General features: G+C 37.3%; 1 protein-coding gene across 1 annotated transcript; it reads left to right on the top strand.

Annotated features, from left to right (window-relative positions):
* The first annotated feature begins 9,984 nt into the window (after window positions 1–9,984).
* Window positions 9,985–18,218, top strand: LOC121329381. Its single transcript, XM_041274961.1, has 5 exons — window positions 9,985–10,142; window positions 15,512–15,647; window positions 16,385–16,502; window positions 16,592–16,621; window positions 17,454–18,218. Exons 2-5 carry the CDS (start codon window positions 15,567–15,569, stop codon window positions 18,032–18,034), a joined length of 810 nt encoding a protein of 269 aa, XP_041130895.1. The 5' UTR covers window positions 9,985–10,142; window positions 15,512–15,566; the 3' UTR covers window positions 18,035–18,218.
* The last annotated feature ends 897 nt before the right edge of the window (window positions 18,219–19,115 follow it).

Below are 19,115 nucleotides of genomic sequence, written 5' to 3'. Positions count from 1 at the left end.
TGTGCTGTCTTTTTTAACAACTGCATTGCCACTTAAGACCATTTGAGGCGTACGCAGGGTGGTCTCTCCATTTTTAAGCAGGATTCTGCACCATACACACCTAGCACAAAAGAGTGAGATGACTAAAGGAAATAGAGGGTGTGCTGCATTTAGTTTCTCACAATAACCAGGAAGATGATCTGTCATCAATGTAGAGGTGAGAAATGCAAGAAGCAGAGGAAGCAGAAGTGCCACCTGCTTGGTAATTCAATCTATAGAAAACAACTCGGGACTGGTCTTGGTTTTATTTGATTAGTCACAGGTGGAAAAAAGCAACAAATTAAATGGTGATCTTTTCATCTGAATTAAGTAACAGGTATTTGCCACACAGTACATTTAGATGAGTGTAACGGTATTCTTTCACTTGTTTTTGTATGTTCAATTACTAATACTCTCATCCACTTATACATTTTATACACTGGTGGTTAAAGTACTTACAAAATGCAATCAAAGTCTTACAGTCTCACTTCAAAGTGACTAAGCTATGGTGAAATTAAGCAGGGTAGGTTGACTTCATCAGGGGTTTATCAAAAACCTGGCATTAAAAAATAAGATTAAAAAGGTGCTTCAAATTCAATTCTGTGTCAAGGTCCTTTCCCTATGAGTTCAAGAAGTGGTCTTCAGGTTTAGTTGCCTGCCACTGATACATGTAAGATAGGCGTGATTATCCAAAGTGTCATTATATTAGGAAGTACCAGCACTGTCTTGAGAACGGCTCTGTATTTCTAGAGAAACTAAAGGAAGCTTGATCCAAAGTGATGCTCACTTCTATAAAGACTCTCAATTATATGTATGTCAGGAAACAAAAACTGAAGAGCAAGTCTTGAACTCAGACTTAAGATTAAAATAAAAACACAGCAATTAAATAATGGGAATTGAAGCACCCAGAAAGACAGCAGACATTATGAAAAGTGAAGGGGCAGTAATAAAAAATAATGAAATGGTTAGGAAGGCAAAATTAGTAGGGACCGTTTCTACTCACTGTGCTACACCTTCCAGGGGCTGGCATCAAACAACTGCTGTTGACTTCCTCAGTGTGGCCGTGGGATCGGAGGACACCCACAGATCTTCAATTCACCTGAGCTGTTGTGGGAAGCTGCTGCGTGAGAGAACATATATGGACATTCTCAACTGGGGGTAATAATAATAATAATAATAATAATAATAATAATAATAATAATAATAATAATAATAATCCAAGTGTAAGTCAAATTTGATTAGGGGTGTCAAACAATAAATGTGTCTACATGTGTCTACCTTATTCGGTGTAGATTTGATTATTTATATTTACATAGCGCCAGAAACCCTGTCTGTTATTTAGCATAACAAATTACTAGCTTTCCTGGGGTGTGGTTGGTTGTGAATGGGGAAAGCCCTGATTTGAATAGGTGTTTGTATATGTATATGTATTTGTATTTGTATTTGTATAGGGCTATTGCATATTGATTCCCAGGTGCTCAGCCTCCCCACTGATTGTGTGTGCAAGGAGTCAAGGGTAGAAGTAATTTGAAAGCAGACTATTTAATTTGTAATGAAATATATATTAGACTTAAGAGCTATCGTTGTGCAAACTGGGAAATGTTTTTTTTTTTTTTTCAATTGAGTTTAATGAGTGATTAAATCCTGCAACAGTCCCACAATTCATTGCAGACATGATGCATTTCTAAGGAAGGAAGCAAAGTGAAATTTAAATTATTTTATATCAAATGGACAAAAGAAAGAAGTAAGACAAATAATCACAAATACATGTTTAGGGATTTTAGTTAGTTTAGTTAATTTGATCTAACTATATTAGATTATACTGTCAGCTTGTTATTGATTGGTACTCAGTACTGTGGAAACAATGGCAAATGAGTATTCAGTGTGTTTTATTCCATTTAATGATTACCTAACAACTACACTTCTTAAAGGGAAACACTCAGACAATACGAGTACTGGCACACCCCTAATATAGACATTAGTTAAAAATGTAACTTAAATATAGTTTAACTCTATGAGTCTCAAGTTGAAACTTGGTAGTAAAAATATGTCATTGAAAATATCAGATTCTGGGGATGTGTCTATATGTCTGTTCATTCATCCACATCTTTGCATTAATCTGGTGATCAAAATGAAGGTGCACAAAACATCATCACAATAAGAGGTTGTCCATGTATTTGATTTTCTTCCTGTTTAACATCCTGTATTGGTAATAACTACTTTGGCATTTTTAAATGTATTTATTTATTTTTTTAAGCAAAACGTAGAAGGTTCTGTCTTGTCAGACTTCTTGTTGATTTTTAGATATGTTGAAATGTGTAGGATCTCACTGGATACTAAAGGGTGGTTTTCAATTTGAATAATTTAGGTTGTTTGTCAGAAAGAGCCTATGACATCATGCTCGGACTTCCAAAATGCCTGTGACAAAGTGCTACATGAAAAACTAATCCTCAAACTGCAATCTGTGGGAATACAAGGTGGTTCATACAAGTGGATATAAACTGGTTAAAACACAAGAAGCAGAGGGTCCCTATAAGAGTGAAACCTCTGACTGGAGCAGTGTACTCAGTGGAGTGCCACAGAGGATAATCAGCAGAATTGTCAAATTTTCCGATGACACAAAGCTAGGAGGAGTGGCAGACCTGGTTACAGCCATCCAGGAAATTGAAAAAGACTGCACATGCAACTGGGCAGAGAAACGCGGCAAATTAAATTCAACAAATGTAAAGTGTTACATGCCAATCACAAAACCATCCAAATACTAAATGGGGAGGGGGGATAGAACTACAGTAGGTACACCAATGAGAGCAACCACACAGTGTGGGGAAGCAATAATAAACAGGAACAGAATGTTTGTGTATATAGCCAATAGTGTAGAGTACAAATCCAAGGTGGTTATGATGAGGTTGCATGATGCACTGGTGAGACCACACTTAGAATTACAAGTCCCTTCTCCAGCACAGTTCATCTGCAGCACAGCCTTCCTAAACACCTCACACCCTCCACTCATTATACCCTCAATCAATCAATAAATCAATCAATCAACCAATCACTCACTCAATCAAGCAATCAAGCAATCAACCATTCACTGACAAGCTGCACAACTTCAGCCTTTCTTTTTTATGAAAGGGTTTTTTATTGTCTGAAAAAAAGTTGACAAAGTTAACGCTAGCCAAAGATTAAACTCAACACAGAAACCAGGACCAGAGGAGATAGTTGGAAATGTGGTAAAGACAGACCTACAGTAGAACGGAGGGTAGGAGAATGGGTTTCCAAGCCATGTTGTTGATGCTGAATCGTTATTGTAATCAGCTACTAGGAACCGGACGAGGCCTGCTCTTGTTCATCAATTTTCTTATGTTATGAATTCATATTTCAGTGGGTTCCAGTCCAGGTATCCATTTCTACACTGATGCCTAGAAGAAACTTGTAGGCCACTTGAAATCTGATGATAGTTGCTAACAGTCAATCCTGTCAAGAAGCTTATCAGAGTACTCTACTGATCTGTTGCCTATGAATTGCAAAAGACCTGCTGCAGAGGAAACCACAACCTAAACCACCTCAACAAAACCATGTGTTCAGTGTGAAAACTGAACCTTACACAGCAGTAATGTTTAATTCCCATGAGAGTGTGTCATGCAAGTAGGCACTGATTGGAGAGCAAAATAAGGTCTATTTATAGCATTAACCTTATGGAAACTAGCAACAACACTTATAGAACATCACCACACTAACTAGCTGCTTCACTGGTATTGAAGATAACAATGCTTCCATGTAACAAGTAGCTTCCATGATAAATGTTTCCCATAGTAAAAGTATAGCAAAGTGGAATAAAGCATAGTGAAAGCATGGTAAAGCACATGTAAACATTGTAAAGCCCAGAGAGCATATTAGAAACAAGGCAAACTATGATAAACTATGACTTCAAATATCATTTTAATAGATTTTTTGTCACATTTCTCTCATGATCTTCATCTTTCTGAATGGTTCTGGCTTGTCTTGCTCTTACTTTGCATTCAGAATTATCTTATCTACTGTATTCTTATTCATAGTTTCTGCTTCAATCATCACAACCCTGAAACAATCTGTTCCAAGTGGATGTAATACATACCACAGTTGGTCTAAGGGCATATTATACATACATGGTATGTCTTATATCCACTAGGGGCAGTGTTGCAAGGAGACAGGCTATTAAGGTCATTTGTCTTTCTGTATTATTGTTTGAACTTGGACTCCAGGTGATCGTAAGAAACATATAACATCAGAACATTTACAGATAATAATGAATACTATTCCAGGTGAAATCTGACTGTATCGGATTACACCCTAAAATCAGAGTCACCATTAACAACACTATAATCCAGTTATATGTAGTTTATGTGGCCTTCCAGAACACAAAACACAATCTTAAAGCGCCTGCGGGTAGAAAGCTTTGTGTTTGGCGACACCAAGCGGTTAGAATAATTATTGCAAGGAGGTGAAATATTGTTGGCTCCCATGCTCTACGTTCAACTTATAAAATATCCAATGACGGTGTTTCATATTTGAAAAGACTGTTCTTGATTCTTGATTTATTTGTAAAATGCTCCTGTTATAAAATAAAACTCGAAGCTGTCAAAGCTGCAATATCGCAAATACTCAATAAACTAAGCCCAGTATCTTCAAACTTTTATTAATAAATTCTACATCCTGCCTGCCTATGTTTTTTATTAGGTACTAGGCAATTAATCTAAATGTATTCTGACTTCTGAAGTACACGGAGTGTGAGATATTATTTGAACAAAATAAAACTGAACACAAACACGACATATTAGAAACAAATGCAGTACAATTAATGAATGCAATAATAAAGTACCAAGAAGTTACTGTAAACCTGAACTAAAAGTGGCGTTAATGAATAACAAACAGCTATTTTAATAATCAAACTGATAAAGCTGGGAAGACTCTGCTACATATCTATATCAGGAGATACTGAGGCTGCTGGTACAGAACCGGGTCTTCGCAGCTGTGCTACGGAGGAGTTGGATTGTAACTGAATATGTACACCTTTGAGTGGCACAGTTAGCATGAAATCTAAGTAGCGTTGGCTGTGAACAGACACTGTCTGGAAAACACTGAAACAAACACTCCGTCCACCTCCAGACTCGCCAAGGAGGAAAAGGAAGAAGAACAATTAGAAAGTCAACACAAAGGTACCACGAGTTAAATATCGTATAAATGATAAGAATGAATAATAATGAATGTGATTGAATAACAAATACAATTGTATTTATCACTACCAATGAGAAAAAAGTTGACTAAATAGTAGACTGTCCTTTGAACCTAACTCAAGAACTACCACTGTGGACACTGGGATTTGTAGTTTTTTGTCGAGGACTACAATCCCAACAACTCCCTGCAGAGATGACGCATTTCAAAGGAAACTGAAATTAAAAGGATTTAATTTCAAAAGTAAACAATATGCAGAATTTTGACTGTACTCACTTATAAAAGGTTACCCAGGGGTACATGGGCTAGCGGGTGGAGATGCTCAGCTATGGGGGCTTGGTTTGGAGCATTCGCCAGTGACTATGGGAATGGAATAGTATAATGTTTTTCTACACCAATGTTGTTGTTCTTGGGGTTATTCATCAGGTGAAGTTGCTGACTGGAGTGGCTCCAGAGACAGGGAATGGAGGGGTCAGCTAGAGGCAGTTTTGACAGAGAGCAGCTATAGTGAATAACCAGGGCCTAAGTTAAAGTCAACACTAGAGCTTAAATTTAAAATAAATACCGATATTGTTTGTTGTTTATCTGATCACATCTACTGCTACAGTATATTTACTAGGCCTCTCTATTAATGTATGACATTATTTAGATATTCATTATTGGCCTTGGGGGTCAAAACTGCATAAACTGATACTGAATGCTATAGTGATAAATTGAAAGCGCTTTATGTATTTGAATCATAAAGTACATGTTATTCAAATGTTCAATTGCTTCTTTGGACGCCCATTCTCACGTTATCGTATTTACATTACTTGTTAGTCCATGTAAGGAAATAACAAAGGGATCTCACAGACTAAGCTATTGGTAAATATTTAGTGGAACTGGACAGATACCATGGCAGCTACTATTTTCTCTTCACAAAAGAGTGGTTCAGTTTAACACACATATTACATCATGTACAATGAAAATGTGATTAGGTGGCCCAATGAATGTACTGAATTAGATAAAACTACACTGCACCAGTAATTGAATATTCCAGAAATATATTGACAACATTGAATTATTGTTTAACAGTATTAGAACATTATAAAGTTATAATATACGAAGAGAAGGAGATATGATCCCTTTTATTGGACTAACTAAATAATAATTATTCAGAAGCTTTCAAGACCTTGGTCTCTTCTGCAGTTGAAAGTAGGAAAGACACCTTTCATATGAAGAAGAGGCCTTTGAGATCTTGAAAGCTTGTGAATAATTATTATTTAGTTAGTCCAATAAAAGGTAGCACATCTCCTTCTCTTTGTCTATCATCTCTGGACTAATACGGCTACCATTTCATCTATCAAAGTTAAAATATAATATCTTTAGTTTTATGATTTATTTTTAGGGTGCCAATTACATTTTGATGTACAAACCTTGATAAACCTGTCCTCATAGCTACATGAAGATTAAGGATTGCAAGCACTTTCAAATTTAAAGACTTTTTGTTATCCACCTCTTCATTATGACTCTCTTCCAATCTACACACTGCGCTTGATTACAGTTCTTGTATATAAACATAATGGGGGTGATATAAGGATACGTGCAAAGTGATTTGCGGGTGCAAAACCCCTATAATGCTGTATAAATCGTGCTCAGCAGCCATAAAGTCTGATTTTAGTGGCCGCAAAAAAAATGCATTGTATTTAAAGAATGGTGTTCATCTGCCATTCTGCACGCACTGTCAAATTTGCACTTTGCCATCATTGATCCATTCGAATTATACTGAAATGCATTCAAAAAGAAAAGAGCATGGAATTGTGCGGGCTCTGGATACTAAGCGGGCACAAACATTATAATGTAATGCAAGGATTTTGCCTTGCACTTGGGCAATTGCTGACCCTTCAAAACCTTTACACCTCTTCTTCCAAGGTGCAAACCATTGTAGAAGCGAGTAACTAAGAGCTGTATAAAAGCACGCACCTGCAGAGACCTGTGTGACAGAAATACAATGAGCTCTGGTAATAAATCTTCCTCCCGACCTGTGAGGGTGCTAAAGAACGGGAGGAGAAGTATCTGGAAGGGCTGGCCTGACAGTTCGTTTCCGGGACCGGGAAGTGGGTCAGCCTGGAAAGAAGCGAGACTCTATTGTAAGACCGTATTTACCTGAAAGGTAAACGAGCGGCAGCTGCAAGTAATAAGGCAGCTGCAACCGTTTACCTAGATGTCATGCAGGATTACATATAGGGGCCAGGGTAACAGTGATCTTTTCCTTCGTTTGGGTTAAACGGTGGGAGAGAGAAGGACTAAGAGAGGAGCTCTCAGAGTGAATTGAGTTCGTGTTCTGTGTTATAGTTTCTGTCTGTGTAATTGTCTGTTTTTGTATTTCACTAATAGACAGTTAAGTACACCTCCAGAGTTGTGGTAGGGTCAGCACGATCCGGAGCACCCCTGCACACCACACATCCTGTATCTGCACCGAGCACCTGCACGTCTGCACTCACCCAGGACTGGTGACCGCTTCTTTTGTTTTTGTTCGGGACTTTGCCCTGTTTTGTTATCCCCGAGCTTTACACATTGTTGTGTATTGCCGGGGATTTATTATTTGACGGTCACCAGACCTGGAAATGAAAATAAACACAAATTCACGGAAATATCGTTGTCTGCCTATCACTCCTGCACCGCATCACCGCTACACCTGTTCCCTTTACCAGCCACTTTGCCACACCTGTCATTGGCTTCAAGATGGCTGCTGTGGTGCACTTCCTGATGTGGCAACACTTGGCTCTTGTTGAGGAGAGGCAGGAACATGTTCGGAAGAGAAGGGCAAGACTTTGTTTGGGATGCCGGAGAATGCAGGTGCTAAAGTGTTATCGTCTCACTCCGCAGGTCATCCTAGACCTAATAGCTGAATTGAGGGATGAGCTAGACCACTGTGTCAATCTAGAGACCACTATCCCTGCACATGTGAAAGTGGTTTCAGACCACAGTTGGAATGTCTGGAGGGAATGTTCACTATCCGCTCCTTACATAGGGCACAGTGCAAAATAATTGCCTGGCCGCAATACAATTTGAATTTTGCAGCTGCAATTATTTGCACTGTGCCTATACTTACATCACCCCCACAGTATGTATTGTGGCAATTCTGGTACACGCTGGTCTAAATATTCAATATTTATCCATCTGAATTGATTTTATATTGAGTAGTTGCTTGCTGGAGCACGTAGTTATCAAGTTATCTGCATTCAGACAAGTTCAAGAGGCATTTCAAGTATTCCTATCCAAAATGTGCATGATATGTGGTAATAATATGCCTCACTTTGTTTTGTGTTTGATGTGATATCTCAGCCACACACTCATTTATACTTCCTTGTCCAGCCGTTAGTGTAGCTTTTATATAACTCAGTGTAGGGTATTGGTGTGTTTGATGCAAGTGTGTTGCCTAGCAATATTTAATAACACAAGTGATATAACAGAATGTCACACATCGTAAGAAGCATACAGTTTAACATAAAGGCTCTTATTGTTTTGCTGTTCTGACTTTACTTACTGTTTAACTGAACCCCAGTTTTTCTCCTAGAAGAAATTATGCATTTCACTGGTATATGGAGGTCAGCCACTAATTAATGACACCAGTTCTAAAATAGAACTTCAAAAAGTGAACTCATTCAGTTGACCACAATCATTATTTCCAAGAAACAGAGGTAAATAAACAAATAACCGTAAAAGATTGTTATGGAACTAGGAGTTCCATTATTACCTTATAACTCACCACAGAAATGCCATTATCCCTTTTGATAGCCATAGTATTATATACAGTATTAAAGGGTAATCGTGTTCCTTCTAAGGCCTTTATTTATTATTTCTTTTCAGTAATAATTCAGGATTAGTCCTCTAGTAATTAGCACGACTAGGAACACAAAACAAGAAGGACATTGAAGGCAACTGTCTGAATAATGTGTGGTACTACTGTTTTAAAGGGAAATTAAATAAACTGGTTTGTTAATGTTAAATAACAGTCTGATCTATCAAGTATTGTGCTTTTAAAGGCCTCTAGATCAATTGTACATGAAATTATTTTTCAAACACCCTACCATAATATATTAAAGAACATTTGAGATAGTGACTTCATATTTGCAGCGCTATATAAACACTGTATATTAAATGTGTTGGTCAGGATGATTGACTACTTTGACTTATTGTATTAATAACAGAAGACTATAATTATTTTATCAAGTTCCATGTTGGTTTAAGCACAGATCAATTATATATTTTTCATACTATATTTATTTTACGTGGTGGGATTTCCTTTACATTGCTTCCCCCCCTTCTTAGTTCATTTTTAGAAATAAAACATTCATTTATTTCAGCTAATGGATTTATGCTCGCAATTAAAACCTTCCCTTAATTACTTAATTACCTTATTCGTTTTAAATATCTTGTATTTTAGAAGTACAAATCTGTATAAACAATATCTATTTTGTTTAAGATTTAACACATACAATTTTGTCGTGTTTATACAAAACTGGTTTATTTGTATAGATTCTTTGCCACAGATCTCCTATAGACGAAATGGAAACTGGTTTGAATGTGACTGTTTACTCTAGCTAAGCCACCTTAAACTAGAAGGAGAGCACTGTATTTGCCTACAGCTCATAGAATACAAGACACCCAGAACACCTGCCGGTTCTAAACAAACACCGGTCCTGCGTGAATGATGTGCAGTACGTAGTCAGTCCGTGCTTCGTTGGGATTTCTTTAGAAACAGACAGCGAGACATAGAAAGGTGCATCCGACGCGTGGCTCCTGTTTAGCTTGGTGGAGTTTTCCAGTGTTTAGGAAGATTCTTTTTAGTGTCTCCAAAGCGACAGGTTGGTGAAGTTCAAAATGAAAACGACATTTGCACGCGGAGATAACTAATATAGTAAAATATAAAGGTAAGTTTATATACTTTAGCAGTTTTAAATGTCGTGCGTGTTATTAACGTCCCCTGTCAATGAATGGCATAACCAAAGTTTGTGTAAAGTTGTACAGTGAATTACTGTTTTGGTAGCTGTGTAATGTGATTTTTAATTTAATTTTTTTTATTTTTATGTCAAACAAAAGAGTATTAATAAAATAGCTGTCGTGTAATAATCCCTCACGGGGTTACAAGGACCAGTTTAAAGAAAGCGGTGAAGAATGTTTAATCCGCTTTACCCTGAACATGTAATCAGCATGAATACAGAGTTTGTATTCCGTGGGCTAAGAATGTATGATTTGCTGAGGAAGAGGGGGTTTCTGTAGTATTGTAAGTGGAAAAACCCTGGAACCCTGTCATACTTTTTTAATGGAACCTGGAATCCTGTCATACTTTTTTAATGGAACCTGGAACCCTGTCATACTTTTTTAATGTTATCCCGATCTGGAGGTGCCCTCTTAATACACTAACTTGCAGCCTACTGTGTAACTTAAGGTGTTTGCAGACTTACTTGAAAATCAATTCATGTAGTAATGTACACCTTTATAGTCTCCCATCTATAGGTAAAAGTGATCAAGGATACAAGCAGTACTTGGCAGCAGCACTTGACATTATAATATATTCACAGCCTTCACGTTCAGTTTACATATTTTATTTCTGCTGAGATTTAAAACACGCCTCTAGCGTTCTTTGCATTGGTCAACTGTCACTTTACTGTTGGACTAGTGCACATGTGCAAGCTGGAGAGATCTAGTTCTGCTGGCTGCTAATCTGCTGATCCAATGACAGATGGAAATGCAGCCTAACATATGTAAGAAAAATAATGTATTTTGATTGGTTACCATAGTGCTGTACTCCACTTACAATCTAGATAGGTATTTTATGAAAAGCTGTCCTGTAACATGGGCTGACAACACGAGATCAGAACCCCCACACACATGCACTGATTTTACAACCATATAACCACCTGCTGGGAAAATAAAAGCATTTTTAACTGGATAGAGATGTCAAATTTAATCAATTTTAACAAGCCAATTTGCCTTTCATGTGTTTATACTCTGGGAGTCTGGTCACAGTTAAAATGCATTTAGCCCTCAGTAAATGCAAATACACAAGCATACTGCACAGCATACATACATAAAAACAATGCTCACGAGTACAACTTCAAACTCTGGTGAGTATCCCTTTAAACAGGGATTTGACATTCAAATGCTCCACTGCAGAGGAATAGACAAACAAGATTTGTTTATTATGGGGCCAGGTCTTGCCAGGCTCCAGACCAAATATCATGAAAGAGCAAATCACAGCTGTATAACTAGGTTATTTGAAGGCACTGCAGAAAAACAGCTTGCTGTTATACAATACACCAGGTCTGTGGAAAAAATAAACACCAAACGGTGCTGTCACCAGCCTTGAAACAGCCCTTACCCCACCAAGACCCCTTACTTACTAAATATCTTGGTATCCCTGAATAGTCATCATCCTTTAAAGAACACGTTTCTGCAGTGGTGGCTTCCAGTACAAAATGGAGCACCAATCCTGGCAGTCACCAATGTGGGAGCATGCTTTGGATTAGAATGAAGGGTCCCATACAGTCATTCTGCATTGGTAGTAATGTGATCATTATTGGGGTGCCACTGTGCCTGCGGGATTTTAACTAAGATATTTTGGATATATTTAAAAAGGGGACTATTCTCTTCAGGGATACCAATGTATTTAGGGAGTAAGGGGCATGAGTAGGAAAAAAAAGAGGTGATATTGTGGGGGGCCCTCACCATTTACTGAGAACTTGCATGATAAATGTATTCCCACATGGAATCCTGCATTGCACAGGTGTCCTACTTTGTTTATGAGTAGAGCCCCGTGAAGTTCTTTTTATTTTTTTGTTTTATAATTTTTTGTTTTATTTTTCACAAATACCATTTTATTTCATTTTAGCCACTAAAAATGTGTCAGTATGTGAAGTCCCCACTATTTTTAATTAACTGGCTATTTACAGTGAATACTGGCCATGCCGTCTAAAAAAATACAATAAGATAAAATATAAATACAAAAATACTTTTATTACTGCACAATGAAAATCAAATCAGCATGGATATTAAATCAACAAACACAAAAATGGCTTATTTCAGAATGTTGTACAATTCAGTATTAACTCAAAAAGCAGGTTACTGAAAGGAAATTTGGATATTTCTAGTACAAATATTCAAATTAAGAATTAGACGCAGGCATTCAACAGAACTCTACGTTTTCTTTTTTCATGGTTTGTTGCTTGTCACTTACAATCAGTGAATACTTTGAAAGAAAAAAAAACTTTCACAGTCAATGGAAACCACAGGGTACATGAGACAAGAAATCACGGTATTGAATAAGCATGTCAATAATATCTTCAGAGCCGTCAAAATTATTCTGAACTGCATCGTTCACATTTTCGCTTAGTTTCAGATACCACAACACAAAATAATTTATTTAATAATTTAATAATTTATTTCTGCTTCCCTCAGAAGTGGCAGGTTCAGAATACATTACGTTTGTATCCACTGATGCCCGAGTGGCTATCTCCAGTGGATTAAACAGTTGACCAAGAGAAGTCAGGAGCAATTCTTTTCAGCGTTGTTTAATTTTTATGCGTGGTTTAGGCATTTTAGAAAGAAACGTCTCTTCTCTTCCAACACAATTTTAATTCCTAAATGACTCGCTCCAAATTATGCATCTGTGCAAAGGCAAGTCAGAGCCTCTGTTTCCCTTCAGACCATGTCTATGGTAACGGCTGAGCCTTGACAACTACGACTGCAAATATTTTTTACAAATATTTTTATATAAACCTCTGAATTTAAAAATGTCATTCTATGTTTGCTTTATAATGAGTTTTCATTTTATTTTATTTTATATTTGCATTTCGTTTAGTTTTATGTATTGCATTTAGTTTTATTTTGTGCTATTTCGTATTTGCGGAAAACACGGGACTCTATTTATTAGGCAGTTCATCAAGGTTACTCTGTATTCAGACACCACTGGACCCGTAAAGATGACTTGAAAGCAACCAGGAAACTCTCTTACTGAGAGCCAAACGGGTGTTGCTACAATTTGCTGCAGGTAGATCAGCAGGAATAAGCACCAAACTCTCCTCAGGTAAACACTGCTTTGATAAATGGAATTCTCTTGATAGTCCACAGCAGCAATTAAACGAACATCTTAATTTGCAGGTTTTCCCAAAGTGATTGGTGCGATAGACTGAATGCAGGCTACGTTCGTAACCCCCCAAAGGACTGCATGACAAATTGAAAACTATTTCAATCAATCTGTGTTCAAGCAATATGTGATGCATAAAAGTATTTCACAGAAACAAGTCATTGAGGGGCTTGTCATGACTTGTATATTTCTGTGTCAGACTTAGGTGAGAGAGTAGGAGGCACTTATTTACATAGACAGTAGCCAAGTTGTTGATAAAGAATCATTGGGATCCTTCAAACCACGACAAAGGTCAGAGATCAATCATCTACTAGGAACTGGATAAGCACTGATGGGCGGAATGGACTCCTCTCGCTCGTAAATTTTGTTCTTAAATAAAAAATATATATTGGTCACCATTCTCTTCTTTTTTCCCTCAGTATTCCAGACTCAAGTCAGTTCAAGTTACGGATGGGAACAACAGTAATGTTGTACAGCAATGCTGGTGAACAATATGTACAAATACCATACTTTTAAAATATGCCAACAATGAGTCTGTTTTTAAGGACTGTTGCTTTGACAATGAAAATAAACCTCTAAGCATCTCTAGAACAGTTAACAACATGTTTCATGAGCTGCAAACTCGATTTAGTTAAGTTTTTATACAGTCCCACCAGTGGAGTGACAGATTATTTTTGGTATTTCCTATATTCATGTAGCATTTTGAGGACTGGTTTCATTTGATGTCTTGTTGTTTATCAGGTAAAACCTTAAACCACAAATCCTATTACTATACTCTCTGGATTTGACATAATAACTGCCAGGTAAGAGTCACAGTCCTCCGAGGAGTACTGTCAGCGATTTGCATGATGTGACGTTACCACTGGTGAGGTCGGACATGTTGACTGTCAGCGTAAATTGGAAATTATGTCATAATCTGGATGTCTAATTTAGTGACACATCAGCATGGGAATCACTCTAATTAATTTGACTATGTGTGGGTCACAGCTGCCAACAAAAAAGAAAACCCTAATTGCATCTCACGTCCTTTGATGTAGGTGTCATTTCAGTGTTCTTAACATCTGAATACAGCCTCTGAAGTTCATGTTCCAGATTTGTAACATGTATTGTAATGTTAAATGTGATTCATTGCATCATCAAACCCTAGCTGGTTAGAATACAATTAAAGACGGAACGCTGGTTTGGATCCAAGTTTCCTGAATGTACTGAATTAGTTGAATTTTATAGTATCTTCTCAAATATGACATTTTTGTGTGATTCACATTTGATAAATGTAAACCGTATTGGTCAGATAAATGCAGATCCTTTTTTCTTCTTCCTTCAATTCAACAGTTTTTTGTTTTTTTTGTGTATGTATGTTAGCACAGTTCCACACAGCTGGACCTGCTACATTCAGGAAGACCCCAATATAAACAATATGGGACATCTCTTTTGGGCCCTGTGGCAGGCTGGCGAGTGGATAGAGGCCCAGAGACAGTCTCTAGTTAAAAAAAATAACTATTTTATTATAAATAAACACAAAAATGAAAGGGCACAAGGGCCAAAACAAAGCAATTTAAACACAAAAAAACCAAACTTACAAAAATAACAATTTCCAGGCTGGGCAATGCCTTCACTGGATTCAAACTTTCCAAACAACCAAAAAAAAAAAAAAAAAAACTTCCTCAGCTCCCTCCTCATTAATGGGAAGCAGAGGCCTCCTTTTATGTCAGGTGGCTGGGTGCTGATTGATCGTTAAACTAATCATCTAATCAACCCCAGCCACCTGAACACAATGAACCCAGGCAGGTAGGGGAATTTAACCCCATCCCTGCCAATTTCTAAAGAGCAGAGCTGTGCTCTGCCACAGGCCCTAATCGGTAAAACTGGTTGAATTGATCAAAAACACAATGTCATGGACCTTGTTAGGCTGGCCAAGTCTTTTGTGGTGTTTTAACCTGGGCACACACACACAGAGTATCCTCACAATGGCATAACCTATGAGGCTGAAAACATTTGACCTTAGCCAAATACAATTCGAAACATCTATAGGAGGCTAAGAGTATATGGAGTTATAATGTGTACCATTTAGTGTGCCAACAGATGGTCGGACACAGTTAGCACAAGGGTTGTTTTGACTTTATGTAACTCTTCTTGTTTTGTTTTCCAATTCAGGTTAATGAACCAGTAAAACTAGCCAGGAATTGAACAGCACATAACTTGTTGAAAGATGGATTCAGTTTCAGATCCAGTTTGTATAAATGGAGAGGAAAATGGTGAGGAATGGGCTGAGCCGGCTAATGAAGAGGGGGTAAGCTAGTTTATATATCTGCACTGGTATGACATTATCAGCTATGCGAAGCTAAGCAAGGTTGTGCTTGGCTGTACTTGGATGAGTGGCCTTCAAGGACAATCAGGTACTTTAGAAGGGTTTTTATTGGATCAGTAAGGGGCACTCTTCCCTGGGCGCTGCAGTGATCTTGGGAGGCACTGTGCTGTAGGAGGTACATCCTTCGAAACAATATAACATTTGTCATTTTTAAACTTTTATTCAGGGCATACAGATTTCTAAAGAAATGGTTTGACGGGAAGTCATCAATGTTAAACATGAACAAGGCTTCTAGTTGTAACATTCGTCATTGAATTTATTAAGTTTCTTTTAGTGTTGTAGGTCACAGAGGAATATGTATTTAAATGTTTATTTCTGGTGTTCAGTTGTTGTGGTATTTTTTAGATTTAAAATGTAGAGATACTACTGTAAACTATGATGCTTGTTGTTTTGTCACAATCATCAAAAGTACACGTAGCAAGATGTTCCTGCAGTTTTCAAAAAAAGGTGTTACAGGAAACATGTGTTTTGATCTCTTGTACAACACTGGGTTAAAGAAGCCTTGCTCATTTCACCTGGAGAATCAAGGCAAGACAATTTGAAGACACACCCCTGTTTACATCATTATGTTAGACCCTATGATGTTTTAAAATGAAAACACAATGACACTCGTAATGTGGGATTGTTTGTCTCTTACATACTTTGTTGTTCAATTTTAGGATAAAGACATTTTCATTTATCTGTCTAACGAGGAGAAGGAATGTCTGAAATACCTAATGGACACCATTGATTCCTTGGAAGCTGATATGGTGGCTGATGATCAAGAAGAAAGGACAGGTACTGTAATACTGTAATATTACAGTGGAATGATCGACATAGGTCTGACTAGATGAACCGGCATTTATATATTTTTCTTTCTCTATCAGGAGGAGCACAGGAAACAGGAACACTAACAGGTAATGTATGTAATCAGTGATGGAAAATTCTCCTTTGCTGTACAATTCCTAACTAAAATTATACATTTTGGTCTTACAGTGCTAAATATTTGGTAGCAAGAATAAGAATGTAAGGTATCAAATGTTTATAGAGAGGGTAATGACTCTATGATGCAGAGCCTATGTTGGGGCTGGTAGTGTGTTTCATAACCTATTTTGTTAGTTAATCTTGGTGGCAGCTATGCATAGACTTTACATAGAATGATGTCATAAATTCAAGCTTCTCATTTTCTGTACAATTTTTTGATTAAACATGAAATTCACGTAGAATCAAAGAAATATCCCTAACTTCAGTTTTATAAATTCTGTTTTAGACCCATCTTCAGCAGCAAAACATCATTATATTAATATATGACTTTCAGGTGCGTTAATCAAGAGTTGGTAATCCTCCAGGATTAAAGGATTTTAATTGGGGCAATATACAGGGGTAATATAGTGGTAATCCCGGGATAACCACTGTACAATATATAGGGGTAATCCCGGGATAACCATGGTACATATACACAACTCTCCAACAGGTTTTGGGAAAGATGAATATATGAACTAAACTGGCGATGAGGTACACACTGTAAAGCATACCAGTCTTACCAAATGTCATTGCAGATATACATGTCCTACCTAATCATTCTTCATTGGTAAAACTTCCACTGTAAAATATATGTGGGTATTGGAAAAATACCAGGATATGTATTGATCAAGAAATGCAGTTAAGTGTGTTATCTGTTCCCATATTTACTGGAGGGTAGTGTATAATGAAATAGATCACAGCACTGTCTGTATGTTTTGTTTTTAGACAATATGGATGATAAGGACACTGGTCCTAACATAGAACCAGAACAAGAGGAGGTCACCCCTGCTGCTGAGGAACCCGAAAACCCAAATCCAGCCACAGCAGTTCACAATCACCAACTTGAAATGCCAACATCTGCCCCCCTGGATATACCAGCTCTCCGCCAACAAACCTTGGTCTCTCCACGACTGGCACGATCCTTCAGCCACCAGCCTGCTCACGTGCGCAAGTTTGACACCATCTTGAGATCAGGAGTCAGCGTTCAGGAGCTACGGGCTCAGGTTCTGGCTCGGTTTGGTGGTACCTGCACGGATGAATCTTCAAACCTTCGCGAGGGTCCACGATCCCCCACTTCTCTATTTCCAGAAGGTTCAGACTTCAATAGCCCAAGGGTCGACGCTCTTCTGAAACTGGGACTCCTTAAAACTCCAGAAGAGGCACCAACACCCCCAGGGTCTCCCAAGGAACAGAAGTACTCTCAGTCGCCCACAAATACGACCATGTCGAGCCCTCAACTGGCATCCACCATTGAGGATAAAGACCATCAGGAAGCCTTAAAAAAACTGGGACTTTTGCAGCTCTAACTCAGGCAAAGTTGAATCAATGTAACTCAGATCTCTCTCTATGCAATAGCACTATGCAACAGTACTCACTGGTATGCAAAACGTCTAACCACTTGGATTCTATCCAACTTTCTATTTGACTGTTTTCTGGGTAGGGTTAATATGGACGTTTTATATATTTTTTAATGTATTACAAAAGCCAGGATATTTGTCACCTAGACAACAGAGTGTGTGTATATATATATATATATATATATATATATATATATATATATATATATATATATATATATATATATATATATATATGTGTGTGTGTGTGTACACACCCATAGGCACATGGGTATCGTGTATCGCAGGTGATCACATATCACACAAAAGTTTTCATCTAGGTTCATTTAAGTCTTTTAACAGATTGTCTTAACTTCATTATTTTATAATAATAATGTTTGTTCCCATTGATTAACACATGTTTTAAAAAGTGTTTATGTCTACAAATTCACAGCCCCCTAATTTTAAAAAACACAAATCTTTTATTTATTTATTTTAAAATAATTTATTCAAGAGTAACTTGTTAAGGGTGTGACATATCTAATGTATTATTCATTCAGTCATCAAATCTTTTAAGACTGACTAATTAAGGTGACTAATTAAGGGTTATGCAATTGTGAAGTATGCGGTTTCAGATGGACAAAAGCGGTTGAAATCTTAAGAAGATTTAAATTAGATTTTGGAACATTATTAAAAATAAAATCAAAGTAGTTTTAAAGTAGCACACCCAGATACATGTTTTTTGTTTTGTTTTGTTTTTTAAGTGGAGACCAGTCAACCCATTCAGCTATTTTTACCTCAACTGTAATCTCTGTTAAATTAGTCTACCACAATACTGAACTTTGGCCTAGTTCTCGGTCTCAACCTAATATGTCTTTCAGGTGTTGTCTTCAATGTTGGTCCACAGCTGTACTCAATTATTCTTTGTCAATTCAATTATGGATATTGTCAAATAGCAGTACATTTTTTGAGTTGCTGTCATGTGACAAATCAGTCCACACTTTCAGAAAACATTTCAGATACAGACTTTATATTTTTAAGGCCAGGGGTA

The sequence above is a fragment of the Polyodon spathula genome, chromosome 16, assembly GCF_017654505.1.
Source record: "Polyodon spathula isolate WHYD16114869_AA chromosome 16, ASM1765450v1, whole genome shotgun sequence".
Lineage (NCBI taxonomy): Eukaryota > Metazoa > Chordata > Actinopteri > Acipenseriformes > Polyodontidae > Polyodon > Polyodon spathula.
The sequence above is the reverse complement of the archived record's forward strand: the minus strand, read 5'-3'. Positions and strand labels throughout refer to the sequence as shown.

Excerpts from the sequence above, each read along its gene's own strand:
- LOC121329381 (XM_041274961.1), top strand. The coding sequence starts at position 15,567 with ATGGATTCAGTTTCAGATCCAGTTTGTATAAATGGAGAGGAAAATGGT. Across the intron at positions 15,648-16,384 it reads AGCCGGCTAATGAAGAGGGG|GATAAAGACATTTTCATTTA; the intron begins GTAAGCTAGTTT and ends GTTCAATTTTAG. Across the intron at positions 16,622-17,453 it reads GGAAACAGGAACACTAACAG|ACAATATGGATGATAAGGAC; the intron begins GTAATGTATGTA and ends TTTTGTTTTTAG.